This window comes from Lissotriton helveticus, chromosome 12 (genome assembly GCF_964261635.1).
Source record: "Lissotriton helveticus chromosome 12, aLisHel1.1, whole genome shotgun sequence".
Taxonomy (NCBI): domain Eukaryota; kingdom Metazoa; phylum Chordata; class Amphibia; order Caudata; family Salamandridae; genus Lissotriton; species Lissotriton helveticus.
The window spans coordinates 831,101,721-831,121,380 of record NC_136073.1 but is presented as its reverse complement, the minus strand read 5'-3'; the positions used below and the strand labels follow the sequence as shown (position 1 = coordinate 831,121,380).

General features: G+C 44.0%; 1 protein-coding gene across 2 annotated transcripts in view; it reads right to left on the bottom strand.

The window, feature by feature from the left end:
* Window positions 1–14,793, bottom strand: part of SPPL2B (signal peptide peptidase like 2B) — a 128,521-nt gene extending 113,728 nt beyond the window's left edge. Inside the window, exon 1 of one of the 2 annotated variants that reach the window (XM_078668824.1) lies at window positions 14,646–14,793. In XM_078668824.1, coding sequence (XP_078524950.1) covers window positions 14,646–14,696 — 51 coding nt within the window. In that variant the 5' untranslated portion in view covers window positions 14,697–14,793. The remainder of the gene's footprint in view (window positions 1–14,645) is intronic. The other variant, XM_078668823.1, reaches the window with a different exon arrangement.
* Window positions 14,794–19,660: the final 4,867 nt, after the last annotated feature.

Genomic DNA, 19,660 nt, shown 5'->3' with positions numbered 1-19,660 from the left:
TTTTTTGTGGTGTGGGGTTGTGTGTGTGGGGTTGTGTGTGTGGGGGGATTGTGTGTGTGGGGTTGTGTGTGTGTGGGGTTGTGTGTGTGTGGGGTTGTGTGTGTGTGGGGTTGTGTGTGTGGGGGGTTGTGTGTGTGGGGGGTTGTGTGTGTGGGGGGTTGTGTGTGTGGGGGGGTTGTGTGTGTGGGGGGTTGTGTGTGTGGGGGGTTGTGTGTGGGGTTTAGCGTGTGTGTAGTTGTGTGTGTGTGGGGGCGTTATGTGTGTGGGGGGGTTGTGTGTGTGGGGTTGTGTCTGGTGGATTTGTGTGGTGTGGGGTTGTGTGTGGGGTTGTGGTTGTGTGTGGGGTTGTTGTTGTGTGTGGGGTTGTGGTTGTGTGTGGGGTTGTGGTTGTGTGTGGGGTTGTGTGTGGGGGGTTGTGTGAGGGGGTTGTGTGTGAGGGGGTTGTGTGTGGGGGGTTGTGTGTGGGGGGTTGTGTGTGGGGGGTTGTGTGTGGGGGGTTGTGTGTGGGGGGTTGTGTGTGGGGGGTTGTGTATGTGGGGGGTTGTGTATGTGGGGGGTTGTGTATGTGGGGGGTTGTGTATGTGGGGGGTTGTGTATGTGGGGGGTTGTGTATGTGGGGGGTTGTGTATGTGGGGGGTTGTGTATGTGGGGGGTTGTGTATGTGGGGGGTTGTGTATGTGGGGGGTTGTGTATGTGGGGTTGTGTGGTTGCGTGTGTGGGGTTGTGTGGTTGTGTGTGTGGGGGTTGTGGGTGTGGGGGTTGTGGGGGTTGTGGGTGTGTGTGTCCCTCCCCCCTAGGGTTTGTCCTCATCTTAAGCAGCTCTGCTATGATTAGGGGGAAGGGGAACAAATCTGAAACCACATTAACATATTTGCATGTGAATTCTCTGCAGTCCTGCGTGGAGGAATGCAAGGAATCTTAAGGAACATTAAAGTCCCCCTTTTGCTATTATGTACCAGGCCACACACGGGAACGGCAACCAACACGTGTTGCCAGTGAACTCATGAGCACTTCTACGTTTTGCTTCAACTTATTAGAGGCGTTGAATTTAGAGTCCGTAGTAAAACAAATATGAAGATTTTCTCTTCTGAGACACCATAAAAAAAACTGGTAAAAAAGGAGCGATTTTACATACCAAAGTTTAAAGTATTCCCATTTTAAATTAATACAAATAAATGTAGTTTATTTTTGATTTGTAAAACACCAACTGACGCCATTGATCCCGTAAAACAGCGCGGTACAAGATAGTGTGACCGATCCGCACAACGATCTCTACAAAAAATTTACAAAATAAATATACAAATATATATAGTCATTATTTAGGTTCCTTGTTGCACTGCACCCACTCACACAAACGACCTTCAATCCCAATTTAAGAAAAGTTGAATTTGTGACCTTCATTTCTATCTGTCAAAATACACTGAACGAAGAGATTGTTAACGCATAGTTTTTCATCTTATAACATAGAGGAATGAAAACGCAAAACTGTACACTTTATGGACATACGTTTGGTCATAAACGTGTGCTTTATTTCGGAACGCATTCTGAGACAAAATTACCTAGTGTAGGTGATTTGTAGAGAGCAAATTAACAAACGAAGATGGAGGTGGTGCCGAGGGGTAACAATTAGAAGAGGCCTGTGGGCAGGAAGTGGGATAAGGGAGGGGGTGGCAAATGGTGAGCATTTCGCGGCCGCTCTGATGTTCTCAGTGCCCACGAGGCTCACTGAGAACATCAAAGCGGCTGCGAAAATGCTCCCAAAGGCTGAAGGCAGACAAAGGGTGCGCGCGCCTGGCGCAAATGCACTGTACCTCATCCGCCTGCAGACTGGGAGCATTTTTGAAAGTCCCTTACTATACTCTCGCTGAACAACGCATGCGCGTTGGTTCAGCGAGACCTAAAAACAAGCGCTTGCCATCTGTTTTCATTCAGCCACTTGTTTATATTTGCATCACGCTTTCACTTTCTCTGAAAGCGCGATGCAAAAATAAACACTGGCTGAGTGAAAACAGATGGCCCCGACAAAGATAAGAAAATGCTCTGCGATAGCCGCAAAGCAGACGAGACCGTCCTGATGGGCCGGACAAAAAGGCGAAAGGGCAGCGGCTCCAAAACTCCATTTCAAATGGTAGGCCACCGTTTATCATAAACGGTGATGCAAGCCAATGGAAAGGAGAGGCGGGGCTTCGAGTCTCTTTCTGAAAACCCCTCATCCACAAAATCTCTCGACGAGCGAGCAACGCTTTGCACTGCAACGCTAGGCGAGACCTAAAAACATGGGTGGTACATCCTTCTCTGTTCAAGTAGCCCAAATATGGAACTCATTACCCCCCAACATAAGATCCACCGACAACCACCTTATCTTCAGAAAACTACTCAAGAATTGGCTCTTCCCCACATAAGGACCATACGCAAACAGAAATATACAGCATATCCCTCTGTATATATGCATTTATTTGTGCTATAGATTTGTACCTATATATGTGTATTGCTTTGTATAAACATGTCAAATAATTATGTTTATAACAAAATTTAAATAAGAGTACATTTTTAAATACAACACTTGAAAACCAGAGTTCATCGAATGCATCTTTAATCTACTTATACTTATTGTCCTTTATGCATCTACATACCTTCCATGTACTTGGAACTATCTATTTATTACTTTCCTCCCAAAACAGCATATCCAATGCACTACCCTATTTCTCACCCTATACCTCTATCAATATCTTTATTCTACATATACTTCCTTCCTTTATGCATCTATAAACTTTCCATGTACTTATGAATCTATATAGAGACTTACAAACTTGGAGGGGGGAAGCGAGGAGGCCCCCACTGCAGCCGCCACCGCCACCGCCACCGCCAGGAGTCAATCTTTGCTGCCCACAGCGCTGCCGCCCCGGGACTACATCTCCCGGCAGCCTCAGCGGCGGCGCTGCATTTTGACATCACGAGAGCGCCAGGAGGCGCCTTAAAGCAGCGCTCTGCTCGGCGGAGCGCGGGGAGACTTACAAACTTGGAGGGGGGAAGCGAGGAGGCCCCCACTGCAGCCGCCACCGCCAGGAGTCAATCTTTGCTGCCCACAGCGCCGCCGCCCCGGGACTACATCTCCCGGCAGCCTCAGCGGCGGCGCTGCATTCTGACATCACGAGAGTGCCAGGAGGCGCCTTAAAGCAGCGCTCTGCTCCGCCTCGCGAAGCCCGGGCTAAGGGCGGGCCCTCTGTGGCCCTCAGAGGACCTGAGGAGGACGGGACACCCCATTTGACTCTATCACAGGAGGAGGTATTGTGATGCTTCAATTGTATTGACTATATTGACTATTCTGCCGTTTCCAACAATATTATAGACACTATGTCAATTTGGGAAGAGTTCAACGCCCTGTGTGGCACAAAGTACGTCCCTGATGCTATAACCTCCCCTACTGTGGGCACTAACTGTGTTATTTCTAATGGCTTCCCACGGGACCTAGCATCACCTGTAAATAAAGACCAAAATCAAGCAAACGCTTCACCCCTGGATCTCATTATTAGAGGGAAGCACAACAGCGAAATTGACACTGGGAACTATGCAAGTACACAAAATCTGTGCACCAGCCCAACATCATCTCCCTCTAAATTAACAACATCAATGGAGGTCACGGCAGCGGCCAAATTAGACGACCCTGTCTTGTCCCCCCAATTGACTTTATTAACCCAAATTGAGCAACTGTTAGCCGTCATCTCACCCTTGGTTTTAAAAATCAACGACTTGGGGGACAGGCTGATTAGCATCGAGGAAGTAATCAAAAAGTATCCTCCTCCAAATAATAAAATGGCTACACCCGCCTGCCCAAACCCTCCCACCGCCCCTGAAAAGCATAAGTCTGGTATTTGTAAGAATGGTGAAACTCAAATACAGCCTCCCTGTATACCTACCCCAATAGGCCACAAAGTAACTTTAAAACCTGCGTTACAAACTCATACAGTGGTTAGTCCAGCTCCGGTAAGAATGCCATGTATCAACTTACCTTCTGAAGCCGCCCCATATGTATCTGTCCTCTCTGGGGTCCCAGCCCTCAGCCAGGGAACACACGAATCACAGAAGGACCTATTAAATAAGGTCATTTTCTGGCTACAAAACAATAGACCTTTGCCACCTGAGCTAGATGGTGGCATCCTGAATGTCAGGAGGGTGGGGTGGTTAGGCACGCTGCCCAAAGACATCGCTGGGGACCTGGTGCTAATTAAATTTAAAAATAGGAATATCGTCCCCTGTTTACGATTTTGCCCCCCCCCCAAAGAGAGACATGGCACTTTTCGCATTTGGGATTTGCACGATGTTTACCCGAGCCCCCCACATATCCCGATACACAGACTATCGGTAAAGGAATACTACTCCTGGGGAAGGGAACCTCGTCTCTATAGCGCAACCAACCTTATAGCCCCCAACGGTTTTGAACTTTTGTCCAAAAATTGTATTTTTAAAACCCCATCACTAAGAGGCCACTCACAAGTTTGAGCTAAACTGATAGGGTAGGATGTAACTGATAAGTATCTTACTGATAGAGGCTTGCTTAATGCTCTTCCCCGGCTCCACAGTATGTACGTATGTCTTTTTTAGAGCTGTTTTATTGAAAATGAAATCTATGCAAATCGATCAGCTGATTCGATATATTTATTTAATCTTGTTTTATTAATTTTGTAATGAAATGTTACGGTGTTTATGTAATTTTTTGGTGTTTATTTATGTATTGTTGATGCTTTTATGATTTTAAACTAGAATCGAATAAAGCTATCTGACTGAATCTATATATTTATAACTTTCTTCTAATTCAGCATATCCAATGCATTATCCTATTTCTCACCCTATACCTCTATCAATATATCCTCTACATCCACTCTCTCATTCATCTCAAATCCCATACCACTACTAGGACTCCCAAAATAGCCCTTTCTAGACTCTCCCCTACTCTACCCGTCCTTGCCCCATCTGACACCTTTTTTACTATACTGAGCCCCCAAAACAAGCCTTTCTAAACTCTTTCCTCTGACTCTTCCCCTCCACATCCCTTTTTACTCATCCCAAGCCTCCCACTACTGCTATGACGTCCCCAAAAAATTAAAAAATTCTTCACTCTTCTATCCCTCCACCATCTCCTTTTCAATCAAAATAACAGATTAACATGTCCACTTATCAAGTTTCATATTTCACCATACTAATTCAAAAGCGCTTCAACACCGCATCAGGGGTAACAAGCTATAAACCTCTGTGCCTTTTCTATCCCTCTGCTACCCTTCTCAATCCAAATAACTGACTAACATATCATCCACCACTCAAATTACTTCCATATTTCACTATACTAATTCAACACTAATCCTTTAATGGGTTCTGGCGTAGCGTGCTACTCGCCAAAAAAGCACTTCAACACCCCAACACGGGTAACAAGTGCTATATAATTGCAAACATTTTGTCCTCCTCTATCCCTCCGCTATCCTTCTCAATCCAAATAACTGATTAATATCCATCACTCAAATTACTTTCATATTTCACTATACTAATTCACCACTAATCCTTATGGGTTCCGGAGTAGCGTGCTACTCGCCAAAAAAGCTCTTCAATACCCCATCAGGGATAACAAGTGCTATATAAATGCAAACCTTTTTTTCTCTTCTATCCCTCCACCATCCTTCTGAATCCAAATAACTGACTATCACCACTCAAAGTACTTTCATTAATCCTTCTTGGGTTCCGGAGTAGCGTGCTACTTGCAGAAAAAGCGCTTTGACGCCACGTCAGGGGTAGTAAGTGCTATATAAATGCAATTACAATACAATACATATATATATATATATATATATATATATATATACATACATATAATATCCACGCAAAGGCAGGGTCTGTGGAGCTGATACCTAAGGTGATGTTATACATGTAACTCAAAGACAATATTCACAGTGAACAAGAAACACAACCTAGGTTATCAGCTGGCCCCACGGATCCTGGCGATCAAACAGGAACACGCAAGGCAGTAACAGCAATGGGGTAGAACTAAGCACAAGCACAATAGACAAGGAGCTAGCAAGGGAGAGTACTTAACGGGAAAGGTAGGAATTCGCAGGGCACACTAGACAGAAAACAAGTAACAAACATACACGGCAATAGAAGCAAGGCAGCAGTAATAGCAAGACAGTAAACTAGGGAACTGGAACCAAGGAAATGTGAAGAAAAGCAGGGACTGGAAATGATGTACAGAAGGGGAGGCTACAAGGGTGTACTAGAATTGTATTGAATCAGAAGACAAACACAGTAGTACTGAAGGCAGTGCTGGAGCAGAAACAAGAATTTAACAAAAGCTCAAGAGCCTAGGTAGCACTGCAGGCAGTGCTAGTTCAGGAACAGGAAATTACTATAGCTCAGGAGTCAAGGTAGCACTGCAGGCAGTGCTAGTTCAAGGAAACAGGAAATAGCTACAGCTCAGGAAACAAAGAGTCAAGAGGAAAATGCAAGCAGTGCAAATCAGTAACAAAAAATAACTGAAGCTCAGGAACAAAGAATAACTATAGCTCAGGAACTCAGGAAACAAGATAGCACTGCAGGCAGTCCTAATTCAGGAACAAGGAATAGCTATAGCTCAGGAATTCTGGAAACAAGGATAGAAAACGCTCAGGAAACCAGGAACGGTTTCACCGGAACACAGCTACAATGACCAACATGTCTTCAAGTGTGCTAGAATGTGATGGGGTTCCCATCAGAATTTCTACGGAAAACCCAGAGAAATTAGCAAAACAGCCATCACTTCTTTATGAGGAATGCAAAAGATTGAAGACCGTACCAATACCTCGGAAAGGTAGCTTAGTCTTATAAGATGTGATCAATTCTGACCAGCAGATTTACCTTAAAACGCCTTGCTTTATAGTTTTTGTTATCACATTTCGATACTTTGACATTTGGTAAATTTGGTAACAAAATAACATCTTTTGACCAAACTGGCTTTCATCATTGAGATGTATCTAGCCTTCGTGCTACAGAGCACTTTGTGAATACTTCTGCTAAGTATTCAAGAAGTAAAAGCAAAGCACTGCATACTTTTTATATTTTAGCACAGTTTTTGATTTCGGTAAACGCTTACTGATTTAAGCTCTTGATTCAAGAATTATATGTTTTGATCAACTTCTGGTCAGGAGAATTAAAATGGGACGTAAACCCCAATACAATACAATATGGTGTTAACCTGGGTAAGAGGTGGAATGTTTTGTTGCTTTCTGGAATACACTGGGTGGCTTAACCTCTGGAGCGAGGTAAAATGCGTTTCTGAGAACGTTCAACTAATCAGAATGACTGTCCTCCAATGAGGGTTAGCAGATTGGGTTTAATATGTCTGCAAGATAAAATGCATGGAGGACGGGGATAGTGTGATAGAGAGCTCAATGTAACCAAATGTCAAACAGGAAAGTGGCTTAGTACTGGTCAGATCATGTTTTGGTGCCTAAGGACAGCTACTTGCCTGGCTGCAATGTTCTGGACAGCTTTTAGTACATGACAGTACATTTCTCATGCCACTGTTAACTATCAAAATTATTCTAAAAAAGGATCCAATGAAGAACATAGAATTATTTGATCATAAAAATGGATATGCTTCTAACATTTGTCAAATAAACATACTCTGTCTGCACCTCAAAATCAGAAGTTTGATTAAAAGTGTGCTGGTTTGGTCTCACTAGTTATTTCTCCATTTGAATCCCTTTTCGTACAAAGACGGTGTCTGCTAATGTCAAATTTGCCTGCGGAGTCCCTTGCCCCGCATTCTTACCCGTGCCTCCAATTTCCACTTGAAAATATATAGAAGAGAAATGAGTTGCAAATAGAAACAATTTCTCATTGTGGCAATGAAAGCAACCCACTAGCGTCTGAGATAAACCTTTTATTGAAGATGGAATACCTCCTCAATGTTTTGTCAATTAGCTGTATAGCACTGAATATAACTGAATCAAGCAAATCTCAGACATACATCAAAAGCATCTTGTGACCTCCAGCCGGTCATGTAAGCCTGTGATTCTGTATGGAGTAAAGTCGCACTCTAATCAATAAATCCGTTTAAAAACTAAACCTGCTGTACCCAAATCTGTCAAAGTAATTAAATCAGGACATAAGTGGTTAAAAGCATTTTCAAATGCAATTAACATTGAAAATGTAAAATATGCACTCCTAGTAAAAGATCAGTTCAGAATACAAAAACGTTTTGAAGAGAAAAAGTATATAAATACAAAACAATCCTATACTCTGACTTAATGACATTTTCAACACAATTTAAATCCTATTTTAAATTAATCATTTCATGAAACCGAAATATTTCAAATTCAAGAACCTTATTTCATGCCAAATGCATCTGCAAATCAAAATGGATGCTTTAATAAATGTTAAACACAAAGGTTCTGCTCTCAAGTCTTACATAAGCACCACTGTCCAGGATTTATAAAAAAAAAAGTTGCAACACGATCCTATGATATTTAATATTGCAAAATACCCACAGGACAGTGTTTTTATAGAAGACTTTATGTGAACTGAACAGGTAGTATTTAGGGGCAACACTCCTTCCAACTCTCCCCTTTGACAAGAAGGATTGCATGAATACCAGGACTTAATTGTTACTTAAGCAGTGAGGGGATGGCCAATGAATTCACTCTTGAGCCCAACAAAGCAGCATGTAGCGCTCTATATGTAACTGTATTTTGTAGTCAACTGCACAACACACATGCAGGACACTCATCGTAAAGTAATGAACAACATACCTAACTATATACAATGTAGCGAAAAATAGTCTTTGGATACAAAAGCCCTAGACAGCACATGGTTTATTACGAACAAAGGAACTCTTTGTATGAAAGGCAATTCTACGAATTGGACATCCACAATACTGAATGTGTGACAATTCTCACCCTAGCTGATAATCCATTGCCTTTTTCGTTGCCTCCCTCGCTCATTTAACTGTCAAAGCACACAACTTGTATACCCACGTGTCACTTTCTTTAATTTCTCTCTAACTAATAAATACATAGGTTTCTTTGAAAACATGAGTTTAAAGGCAGACAGGGCAAATAGGATGATTTAATTTCTTCTTTACTGTCCCTCTTAGGTTACATTACGTGACTGTTTAAGCGCAGTGCGTGCAAGGCTCTTTTTAGAACTGAAGTGGTCTTTGAACATATAATGCCATTAAACACAATTATCCTTGGAGGCTAATGTGATTAAGAACAGCAACTACCCTTTAGTTGTGATATCATTATGTACAGCAATTCTCTTTGGTGGTGAAATGTATTGTGCAGAGCAATTGAATGTGCCTTTTTCATGGCTCATGTGCAATCACTCTTTCTGATTTTCCTTGAATGCACAAGTAGAACAACATTCCTTATTAGCCGAACTTTCCCCAAATTTAACTTTTGAGGGTTGGAGCGATGCAAGCACAAAATTTAGGGGATGCTGTATACTGTGTACTACACAGCATTATGTAGCTGCAAATGAATTTATATAGCAGACACATGCGAGATTTCCAATCATAAAATTCTCATATTTCCTATAGTCACAGAAGTACTCAGAGATAGCCGGCATTATAATTAAAAGCAGTCGAGACACTGTGGCGAAGATACACACGACTCTTTCGTCGAACTGGATCGCTCCTGTAACTGGAAAGCTATATTGCAATAATAGAAGAAAGAGCAGCTCCTGCGATTTTTGTTCTGCTACACTACACTGCCAACTGAAAAGGGGTCTAAAAATTGTTTGTCAAATTAAGTACATAGGGGATACAAAACTGGATGACATTATAGCATTAAAGAGAAAAAAAATCGGCAACAGTGGTTAAAAAATGCATTCAACTGTTGAATTGACTACGTATTGCAGCAGCCTGCATATGTCCTTTAAATCATAATAAATCAGACTATAAGAAGCATGACTACTCACTCCCCTGACCACGTGGACAAAACCGAAACACTGATAGAGCTCCCAGCTACTGAACATTCAAGCGAGGAAAGGAAACTGTCTCACAGAAAGGCATCCACTTCAGAAGGAAGACACAGATGATCCTAGAAACCTAGAGTCCCGGTTGAGGCTCACTTTAATATGGTTCTTTTATAGAGTAAACTTCCGCTAGAAACTCCAAAAATCCAAATTCTACATGGTTTGACTGAATATGAAGGCAGTACTCAGAATAAGAGATTAGAAAGTGGTTGGAGAATTACATGCAGCTTTGTAGCATTGTTTGTGTGCTTGGATATTGGAACTGTATGATGTATTTAGATTATCAAATGCAGTGTGCTGCTTGTCGAACATGTGCAAGTAATGTGTATAGCAGGAGCACCCGGAAATTAGCTAGACACTAGACAATAAATGAAAATAATTGGAAAAGCAACAAATGGGTTAATCAAAGGATGTGAAAAAGAGGGTTCAAGAAGTAAGTTGGTGTACCAAAAGCAGCACATTGGCCACTCTGTATGGCTTGTGTACATATTTACCATACCGAGAGGATGGTCTCAGACCTCATAAAGTAAGATAGGAGAAGACAGCCACAAGACAGGATCATCCTGAAAATCGACACTGATCAGCTATGAAACCAATGTGGGATTAGTAACATTCTTTTGGGTTTCTCACTGAACAGTGGGGTCAAAGATACTCTACGGAGTACCAGAGGGTTTCTTGAAATGGTAGCCGGACATTAAATGTGACTGAAAATGCTCAGCCTTAAAGCAGAGTTAACCTTAGGGGTCCATGTTTGACAAATGTGATTTATTACACACTCTTAATAGTATTTGTGTTTTACCCAGGCACCGAGAAGGAGCCAAACACAGGAGATATATGGTCAGATATGTTACCCAAAAAATAAATAGGCTACATATTTGACTGGCATGTGTTGACCTGTTAAAGCGTATACGGGTAGTTTCACAACTACCTAGAACAGATGTGGAAGAGAGTCTGCTTTTGTTCAGGATAGAGTATTTGGGAGAAATGAATTTATTTTTATTTTCAAGGTTCCACAGCAGGAGCCTGCAGTTTTCCTGGTGTGCATGGTAAAAAAGGATGACCAAGGAGAATGGAGTTTGGTTTGCCAAGAAACAGCTGGTACACACAAGTACACTACTCGATAGGTCGACATGCTAGAGGACAATAGATGGTCAGATATAAATGCACTTTCTAACTTTGAAATTATTTTTGCTTATGTATGTAACAGCATGCATTAATATCTTAACTGAATTATGATTCACTACCCCTGAAAGAACGCACCCTGTAGGCAGAATTAGTTTTAAATATGAACATCTATAGGAGTTTCTGAGTAAAATCCATAATTGATGGCAATAAGTGGTTTTCAAAAGAGCACAAAAAACACCAAAAATCAAGCAAATCATGATATTAGGATCTTCTAAATGATAAACTGGTGCCCACTTTTTCATCCTTGCACCAAATATATTGCGAATATATAGATGTCTTCATGAACCAGGATATTTAACTCAATTCTTAAATTAATACAATCCATTATAACTATAAAAGCTAACAAAACAATGGCAATGAAAGATTACTAAATAATATACTAAGAAGAACTGCAACATTATTGATGGTATGCGTTACATTTAAGCACTGAATGTTAAACCCAGTGTTTGGTCACAATCTACTGCTTTCCAGCCTCTAGCAAACCTTAACACCAAGAGTGCCCATCTCAGTTTATTAGATGACCTCTAACTCACATGCCTTTGCTGAATATTGGAATTATTGTCAGTCAGCTTCTATTCTCTAGGAAGATATGTATTGGTCTCAATATTGCATAACTGAGCTGAGAAATGTACAGAGCATAAGAGATTGGCTCTGAAAGCTGATACCTTCACACAAGATGTTCACACCACATTGCTTGCTCACATTTCCCAAGGAAATCTGAAGATGTTTCTTACTGAATATAAGTCTGTGTTAAACTAAATACCCTTCTCTAATGATCATGAAAAATAACAGACCTTTTTCACAAAACGCAAATTGTGAATAGGCATGCAAAACATCCTGGTGCAGCTTACAAGATTTGTGATGCGGTCAGTTCTATACTGGACCAACAGTAATTACATTGTTTTCCAAACGCTCCACTCCCCTTCTCACCACAAAAAAAAGTGAATCAAAGTATTATATATTATTCTATATATGAAAATGTTCCTTATTTTTATCGCATGAGGCAAAATTGCCATTTAGTGCATTTTGCCAGTATAATTATTGTCTTAGAAAATAGGGCTGCGCTTTCTATCTGATGCATTTTAGGTCTAGCCTAGGGAGCGCAATGTTCGCTGTCTCTACAAGACATGCTGCATCTACAATGTGAGCTTCGAGCACCACCCATCTTTTTCATTGGTTCCTCTTACTGCCCTATGTAAATGCCTTCTTTTGTCTGGTGAATATATCTATTTAGTAGTCCCTCCTTTTGGACTTTTGTAACCTACCACGAGGACTGTCCCTGTTACATGTGCTCTTACTCATATTGTTATTTATGATGCTCTGGGCCTGAACGGCATCGTTGCGGTAAAGGGACCAGCCGACTGGTAGTCGGGGGTCCCGAACACCAAATTAGGATCCGACCGCCGTGGAGGGGGTCGGAAACATGCTTCTTTGCATTGAGGTTTGTGCTGCAGTCCGGAAAAGGGCCACAGCACAAGCCACAATTCCAAAAGTCATATCTTTAAACATTCCTGCACTGTGTGACAGGCACCTCATGGTGCCTGCCACACGGGACTTGGATGCTTGTGGGGGCACCACAGGTGTCCCCCAAGCCTCATAGCGAAGGCACGAGGGCCCTGCTAGGACCTCCAAAGTCCCTTTTTGTCTGCCTTTCTATGGCGGTTGGACCGCCATAGAAAGGCAAAGGGAAAAGGTCATCATAACCCCCAAGGCGGTGCCTGAGCAGGCACCACCCTTATTGTAGGGATTAAATTTCGACCGCTGGGCCGACAGGCTCCTTGAGCCCATCGGAACGGCAGAAGTTGGCCCCTCAACCCATGCGGTCGGATCGACCACAACGTACGGCAGTCTGATCGCTACTTCAGATGTCGGTGAGACCAACACAGACGACACGTTGGTGTCTGCCCCACCGTCATCATAATCAGGCCCTTTGTGAGCACTTTTTTTGTTCTCCTGTCTCTGCTTGCGTTTTTGGATTGTCGGGGTAATTGTTTGTGTTTTGTTTACTTTGTGCGCCAGCTTGATGAAAGGTTCATGGCTGCTTCATTTACCATGCTTGATCTTTCTTCATGGCTCCCGCACTCTAGTTTTTTCACTCTGGGTGCTATGTCCATAAATGTTTGTGTTTTTGTTTACTTTGGGTGCCATGTTCATAAAGGCGCAGGGCTGCTTCATTAGCTCTTGTCCCATTTAAATAATTTCTTTAGTCCATGCCCCATGTATACTTTTAGCCAGTTTTTACTTTTTCCAACGCTCCCCTATCATTCAAGCCACTCCATTTCTGTACAACTAGTTGTTGTGGCAGTCAGAAAGGGAAATGTGGCAGATATCATTAACCTTTGGGGATTTTGAATTAAAAAAAAATCCTGTGACAAACATTTTCCATTCAGCCAGGAAGCACACCTTCAGATAGCTTACATCTTGGACACAGTAGTGCACCAGCGCAGACAATCACGATTGTATGCTGCCAGTTATGCCAAGTCCCTGTCCAATGCCAGACAACCCGCTTTCAGCGCTCATTAAATTATCAAGCAGACGAAAACGACCCCTCAAGTTTGCTTCAGTTCTGATTCGAAATACATGAATCTATATAAATGCATCCCTAGGTTGAATAAGAAATATAATCCAATTGTACGCGAAAAGTAATAATTGTGTATACTGTCTTTGAGAAAAAAAAGAGGCTAAATTTAAAAGAAAGCTACAAAATGCCCACACAGCATAATAACATATTTACGTTAAGATTTTTTTATTTTTTATTTTAAAGGTCATGTTTGGCAAATGTATCGGTTTTCCTGGGGGCTGTTTTTCTTCCATATATACCACCATTGAAGACCGACTGCATGACGAGCAGTTTGGTTGAGCAGGGAGCATAAACAACCGTTTTAGGCATTTTTAGGTCTCGCCTAGGCAGCCCATATGCCTATTACTGGCAAAGCTTCCACGTTAAAGAACAGTGGATGGTGTAGCACACAGGATAATGTGCTGCATGACTAAAAACTTATAAGGTCCCAAAGGCAAAGCCTATTGTCTATGCCAATGCTTGTTGTAGCTGTCGTGTGTTGCTTTGGAGATACAATCCACCTATGTCTTCTGTCGAGAGCCACCTCCGTAAATAAAAGTGATGTGTAAGGGTGGTAGGGGCCACCCTTTGTTTCAGCTGTCATTTCATTACACTTGCAATACTGAAATCCTACCATTCCTTAATTAAAAGGACTTCGAAATCTGCTACATGCAGCTTCACATCTTTAAAAAATAAAATATAAACCTGCTTGTACCAGCAAAAGAAGAGCAGTTGGTTGAATAGCTGTGACAACATAGAGGTCTATACAAATGACTTGGGTGTATATATAACTAGTAGGCCAGGGATTATTCATAGGGATCTCTCTGAAAAGCAATCTATGAAGGTCACTAGAAGTCTCTCTTTAAAAAAATGAAGCCATCCCCGTCCCATCAACACTCACCTGTTTGGCGACCAGCACCAGAAAGCAGGGCACCAGGCCGAGGACCCTCATACCGCCCGCCGGAGTGAACGACTGGCGGAGACTGAGCACCAGCAGCAGCACTCCCTGCTGACCGGAAGTTCAGCCTGACTGCAACAGAGGGAGACAAAACACAGCGGCAGAGAAGGACTACAGAGCTGTGCAGCGCGTCCGCCATGCTGGAGTGGGGAAACTTACAGTTCAGGGTTATAAGTGATGCTAGTCCGCAGACAATAGACGCAAAATTAATTCACTAAACATGACGTCGCAAGCAGTTTCCTCTGCGCACAGTATAGTTCAGCTTAAAAGGGAAGAGTTGGGAGCCACAATTATAATGACGCCTTATTTTGGGTTATTCTTGCAGCGCTGCTTGACAGAGACTATAGGTTATTTTAAGCTCCGAGAGGAGGGTATTTGGGACAGTCTGATCAGTTGAACGTCCTACTACGCGCCTCCACGAGGAAAATATTCCCTACCGGAGCCGTTTCACCGCGCGGGGCTTGGCAAGCAGAGTAGAAAACTCCCAATCCAAAATGGCCACCGCGAAAACAACGGTGCAAAATAACATCTTCCTCATTATATCATACACCACCCTCAACCAAGCTCCTCGAATACGGCAGGCACCTACTCGGCTGCCTTTTTCTTTGTGTATGCTCAGTTCCAGCAGTTCAACTAGCAATTAACGGGTGCCAGCCATCTGTGTCAACATGAAACCACAACGGTAGAGCTCTGCATGATTAGACAAGCACAGTCTCCTTCTAGAATATCCACATCTTCCAAGAGAGGCCTGTTTAATCTTGTTCACCTCCTAGAAGGAAAGAAACATCGTATAAACAATGTTTCTTTAAAGAGAAATCATGATGTCCACATTCAACAGGAATCATATGGAATTGTTTATCATCAACAGGGAGAGCGCAGGGCAGGCTTTGGGCGGTGCGACCAGTGTAGCCGCACTGGGCGCTGACCTCAAGTGGGGGGGCGTTGTGATTACCAACAACTTACATATCAAGGGGCTTATTTACAAGCGCCTTGCGCCACCAGCACGTCACTTTTACTATGGGAAAAAGTGACAAAACAGTGGCGCAACAGGCTTGTAAATAAGCCCCTAAATGTGTCTGCCTCAAAGTTCCTTGAGAGTCCAGTTTTCAGGCAGCAATAAAGAGGTAAAGATAAGTCTTGTGATTAGTGTGTCTGCTAGACAGTGAGTACAGAGTTTAGTCTAGTGGCAGTTTTAATTTGCCATAAAGTAAAGCAGTGCAGAGGGTTAATATGCCTGCTGCAAAGAACATGTATTTTATGTGGATTGCTGAGTGGGTTAGTAAAGCCAACCTTTACCAGTGCTTTAAAACAAATTAAATGTATTTGAGAGAGGGTCTATGGAGATTCGAGGGGCACTTTTGCTGGGTGGTAGTGGGGCAATCTGTGAAGGGGTCAAGGGGAGGGCGCCAAAAAAGATTGTCGCACCAGCTCTGAAGCCAGCCCTGTGAGTTATTAGTAAAAGCAGGAGAATTAAAAAATCGGATTTAGTTTTAGAACGCTTTGAAACATTTAAAATCACTCCTTCAGAAAAAAGAATTCTACCTGTAATATCCAGTGCTTGTATGTCCGGCACCCTTTTGCAGGAGATTAGGCATAACAATATGGTCAACTTGACCAAAATTTATTTGCGAGACAGATCCAAGTAATCCACCCATCGTTACGAAAATTTCAAGATACATTGACGTACAACATTATTAAATAGTGTGGTTGAAGGGGATTGGAAAACCTAATTCCTCGTAACAACTTGCTGACCAATTTACCACCACTGTTATAGGACGGTAGTCATGGGACTCCGTTTGCCACACCAACCATCTAGACCAGGCAGAATAATCTCTTTTGTGCTTACTGGATGACCATGCACTGTGGATGAAGACAGAAGCTTGTTTCAAAAGTCCTGGCACTTGCCAGCGACTCTGCTTAAAAAAACCTCTGCTGATACGAATGACCTCAACAACTTCCGCCCCATCACTAACCTACCCTTTCTTGCGAAGATCACAGAAAGATGTGTTGCGAAACAGCTCTCTTGTCATATCAAGGACAATGATCTTCTTGACAATTTTCAGTCAGGCTTCATCCAAAACTGCAGCACTGAAACAGCCCTGCTGCAAGTGATTGATGACGGGCTGCGGATACTCGATTCGGGGGGGTCTTGTCTTGTAATTCTCCTTGACCTTTCTGCAGCCTTTGACACTGAAAATCACAACACCCTCCTTAACACTCTCAACAGAGAATGGGCATGGAGGGCACTGTGCTTAAATGGTTTGCTTCCTTCCTCTCTGACAGGTCCCAAATGATCAAAATAGCGGACAGTCTGTCATCTCCTTTGGCGGTGGGTCAAGGTGTTCCTCAAGGCTCTATACTTGCACCCACATTGTTCAATCTCTATTTGGAACCACTGGGAAATCTCCTAAGTAAATCCGGGGTCCACTATCATCTCTACGCAGACGACACTCAAATCTACCTCAAGGTTGCCTCCACTCACGATCTCTCCGTCCTAAGCTCTACTCTGGACTCCATTCAAAACTGGATGTCAACACATCAACTGATTCTGAATCCCTCCAAAACTGAATTCCTCCTCCTCTCCTCCTCACTTTCTCCTCCCCCGGTTCAATCATGGATGGACCAGATGAATCTACTGAACAATAAACCCATCATTGTCGACAGCGCAAAATCCCTTGGTGTCATACTCGACACAAAACTCAATCTACTCTCCCACATTAATTCAATTGCAAAGTCTGCTCGATACCAACTGCGCCTTCTTTGGGGGATTTGTCGCTTCTTCCCGGAGCATGACCTTAAAACCCTGGTCCAATCGCTGGTCCTCTCTAGACTGGACTACTGCAATTCTCTCCTTACTGGCCTCCCCAAATCCCACCTGTCCCCCCTTAAGTCTGTTCTCCGAGGAGGAGCCTAGCCTGCAGCCGAGATAGCCGCCTAGTCTCTCGGCTCCGCCGACCCTCGTGCCTTTCTTTATAATCCTGCCGCATATCCTGTGCCTTCACGCAACAAGTTAACTCGGGAAGTGCTCCTGATCCCGTTGTTTTGCTTCCCGGCGCAGTCCGAGCGCTGCCGGTGGTGCGGCGTCCCTGTTCTCTTTCCGGCCCTTTGAGGGATCGCAGCCGGGCCGTAGCCTGTGGGGTGAGGCGGGACACGGCCACAACAACAGCGGCCGCCGTGGCAGAGGAGGAGCCGGTCAGCTGGGGTTACATTGCTGCGCTGGGTTCATCGCCGCAGCGCTTCCCCTTGCTCGGCGCTCCTATGCTCCTGGAAACATTGTACCGGCGCTCTCTCTTTGTATCCTTCCCCAGCTTGGCTGTGACGGATCTGCTTCATTGTTGCTCTTCCCCCATAGCGGACGCCATTTTCTGCATTGGGCACCCAGCGCCTACCAGCGGAGTCCTCTGCTCATTTCGAGGGCTACTTGTTCGCCGGCGTTGCCACAGTTGAAGCGGCTTTAGGATCGGCTGTCCTCATGTATGTGTCCCGGCGGGGCCCCGCAGATCCTTTGCAGCAGTGTTGTACGTCGAGGATTGTGAATGGCGGCTTGCTTTCAGAACTGCTCTGCTGCCGTTCGCCCTGGGCGGGGGACGAGGCTGTCTCCTCCGTTGCGGTTACACTGCTGAGGCCTCGTGATGTCTTAAATGCTTTGGAGGATCTTGTGGTTGCCTTTCATCACACTGCCCGAGGATTGGGGGACCGGCTTGATGCGATTTCACCGGCTGGCCGTCATTGCCCTTCTATGCTGCACGCTACGCCACATCCTTACTCTGTTCACGGTGGTTCGTCTACCCTGGAGCCCGTGGGGGTGATAGCTGCTCAGGCCACAGTTTCTGCTGCTGTCTGCTCCGAAGTGGGTCTGAAGGGGTCTGGCGGTACTGACCTTTCTCGATGGCCGGCGCGTCTGCTTCGTACGCCATGTTTTCCACTTCCTTTGTTCTCTGATGGCGTGCCTCTTGGCTTCATCCTGGATTCGATGCCTTTGCCTCGGCCTGCTGCGGCAGTTGGACTTTGGACTTGTTTTGCTTCCCACTGTACTATCTTCGGGCAAGCGGCAGTGGCTTTTATTGCTTTTTGTGACCGAATTCCCAGCCGGTGTGGCCCATTTCGAGTGCCTCGACTTCTGCAGTGGATTTTACAGTCGCCTTTTCCACCTACGCTAGCTGTTTTAGACTTGGACTTCGCCGTCATGCTGGATCGAAGGGGACAGGGCTGAGACTGTTCCTCCTTTTTTGTTGAGACCTGCTGTGTGTATTGCTGGGGCTGTGATGGACAATTGCTGGAGGTAAAGCTTGGTTAGGTACTGAGGTGGGGTCCGGGGATGGGTGGCCGCGGCTAAAAGTGCTGATTGTTTTGAATTTTCTCTGGCCCTCCTCCAGTCTTCTGTGATTCTTTTTCTTTCTTTTCTTTCTTCTGCATTTCGGGTACTCTTTTGGGGCGACAGACGCACTGCTAGGGGGGGGGGGTAGGCCGTAGCCTCTGCATGTGTGTTGGGTGGGGGGGGTGTGGGGGGGTTTTTCTTTGTTCGTTTCTGTTCCTATGGGCCTTAATTTTTCTTTCCTTTTTTTTTTTTTTTTTTATTCTTTTCTTTCCCTGTTTCTTGGAGTCCTGGGGTGGATTGGGGGATATGGGTAGTGGCTGGGGTGTATTGTACTGTGTGTTCGTTATATATCCTGATTTATCTGACCCCAGCCGGATGTCTTGTGGATAATGTTTGATGCTTTTTCTGATGACCGTAGCCCACCTTTGTCCTGGATGTATCGTTTGGACTCTGATCCTTCTTGCTTTTTGTTGTTTTGGACACGCTTAAAAACTTTTAAAATTAAACCTTCATTTATCCTACTTCTCGGCAACGCACGTGTTTATAGTGTACCTCGTAATAATCGCGCTAGTCTTATTAAGTTGCTGAGTCGCCTCACTGCTTGCTACTGTGCTTTAAATGTTGTTGTGGCCGGCCCCTG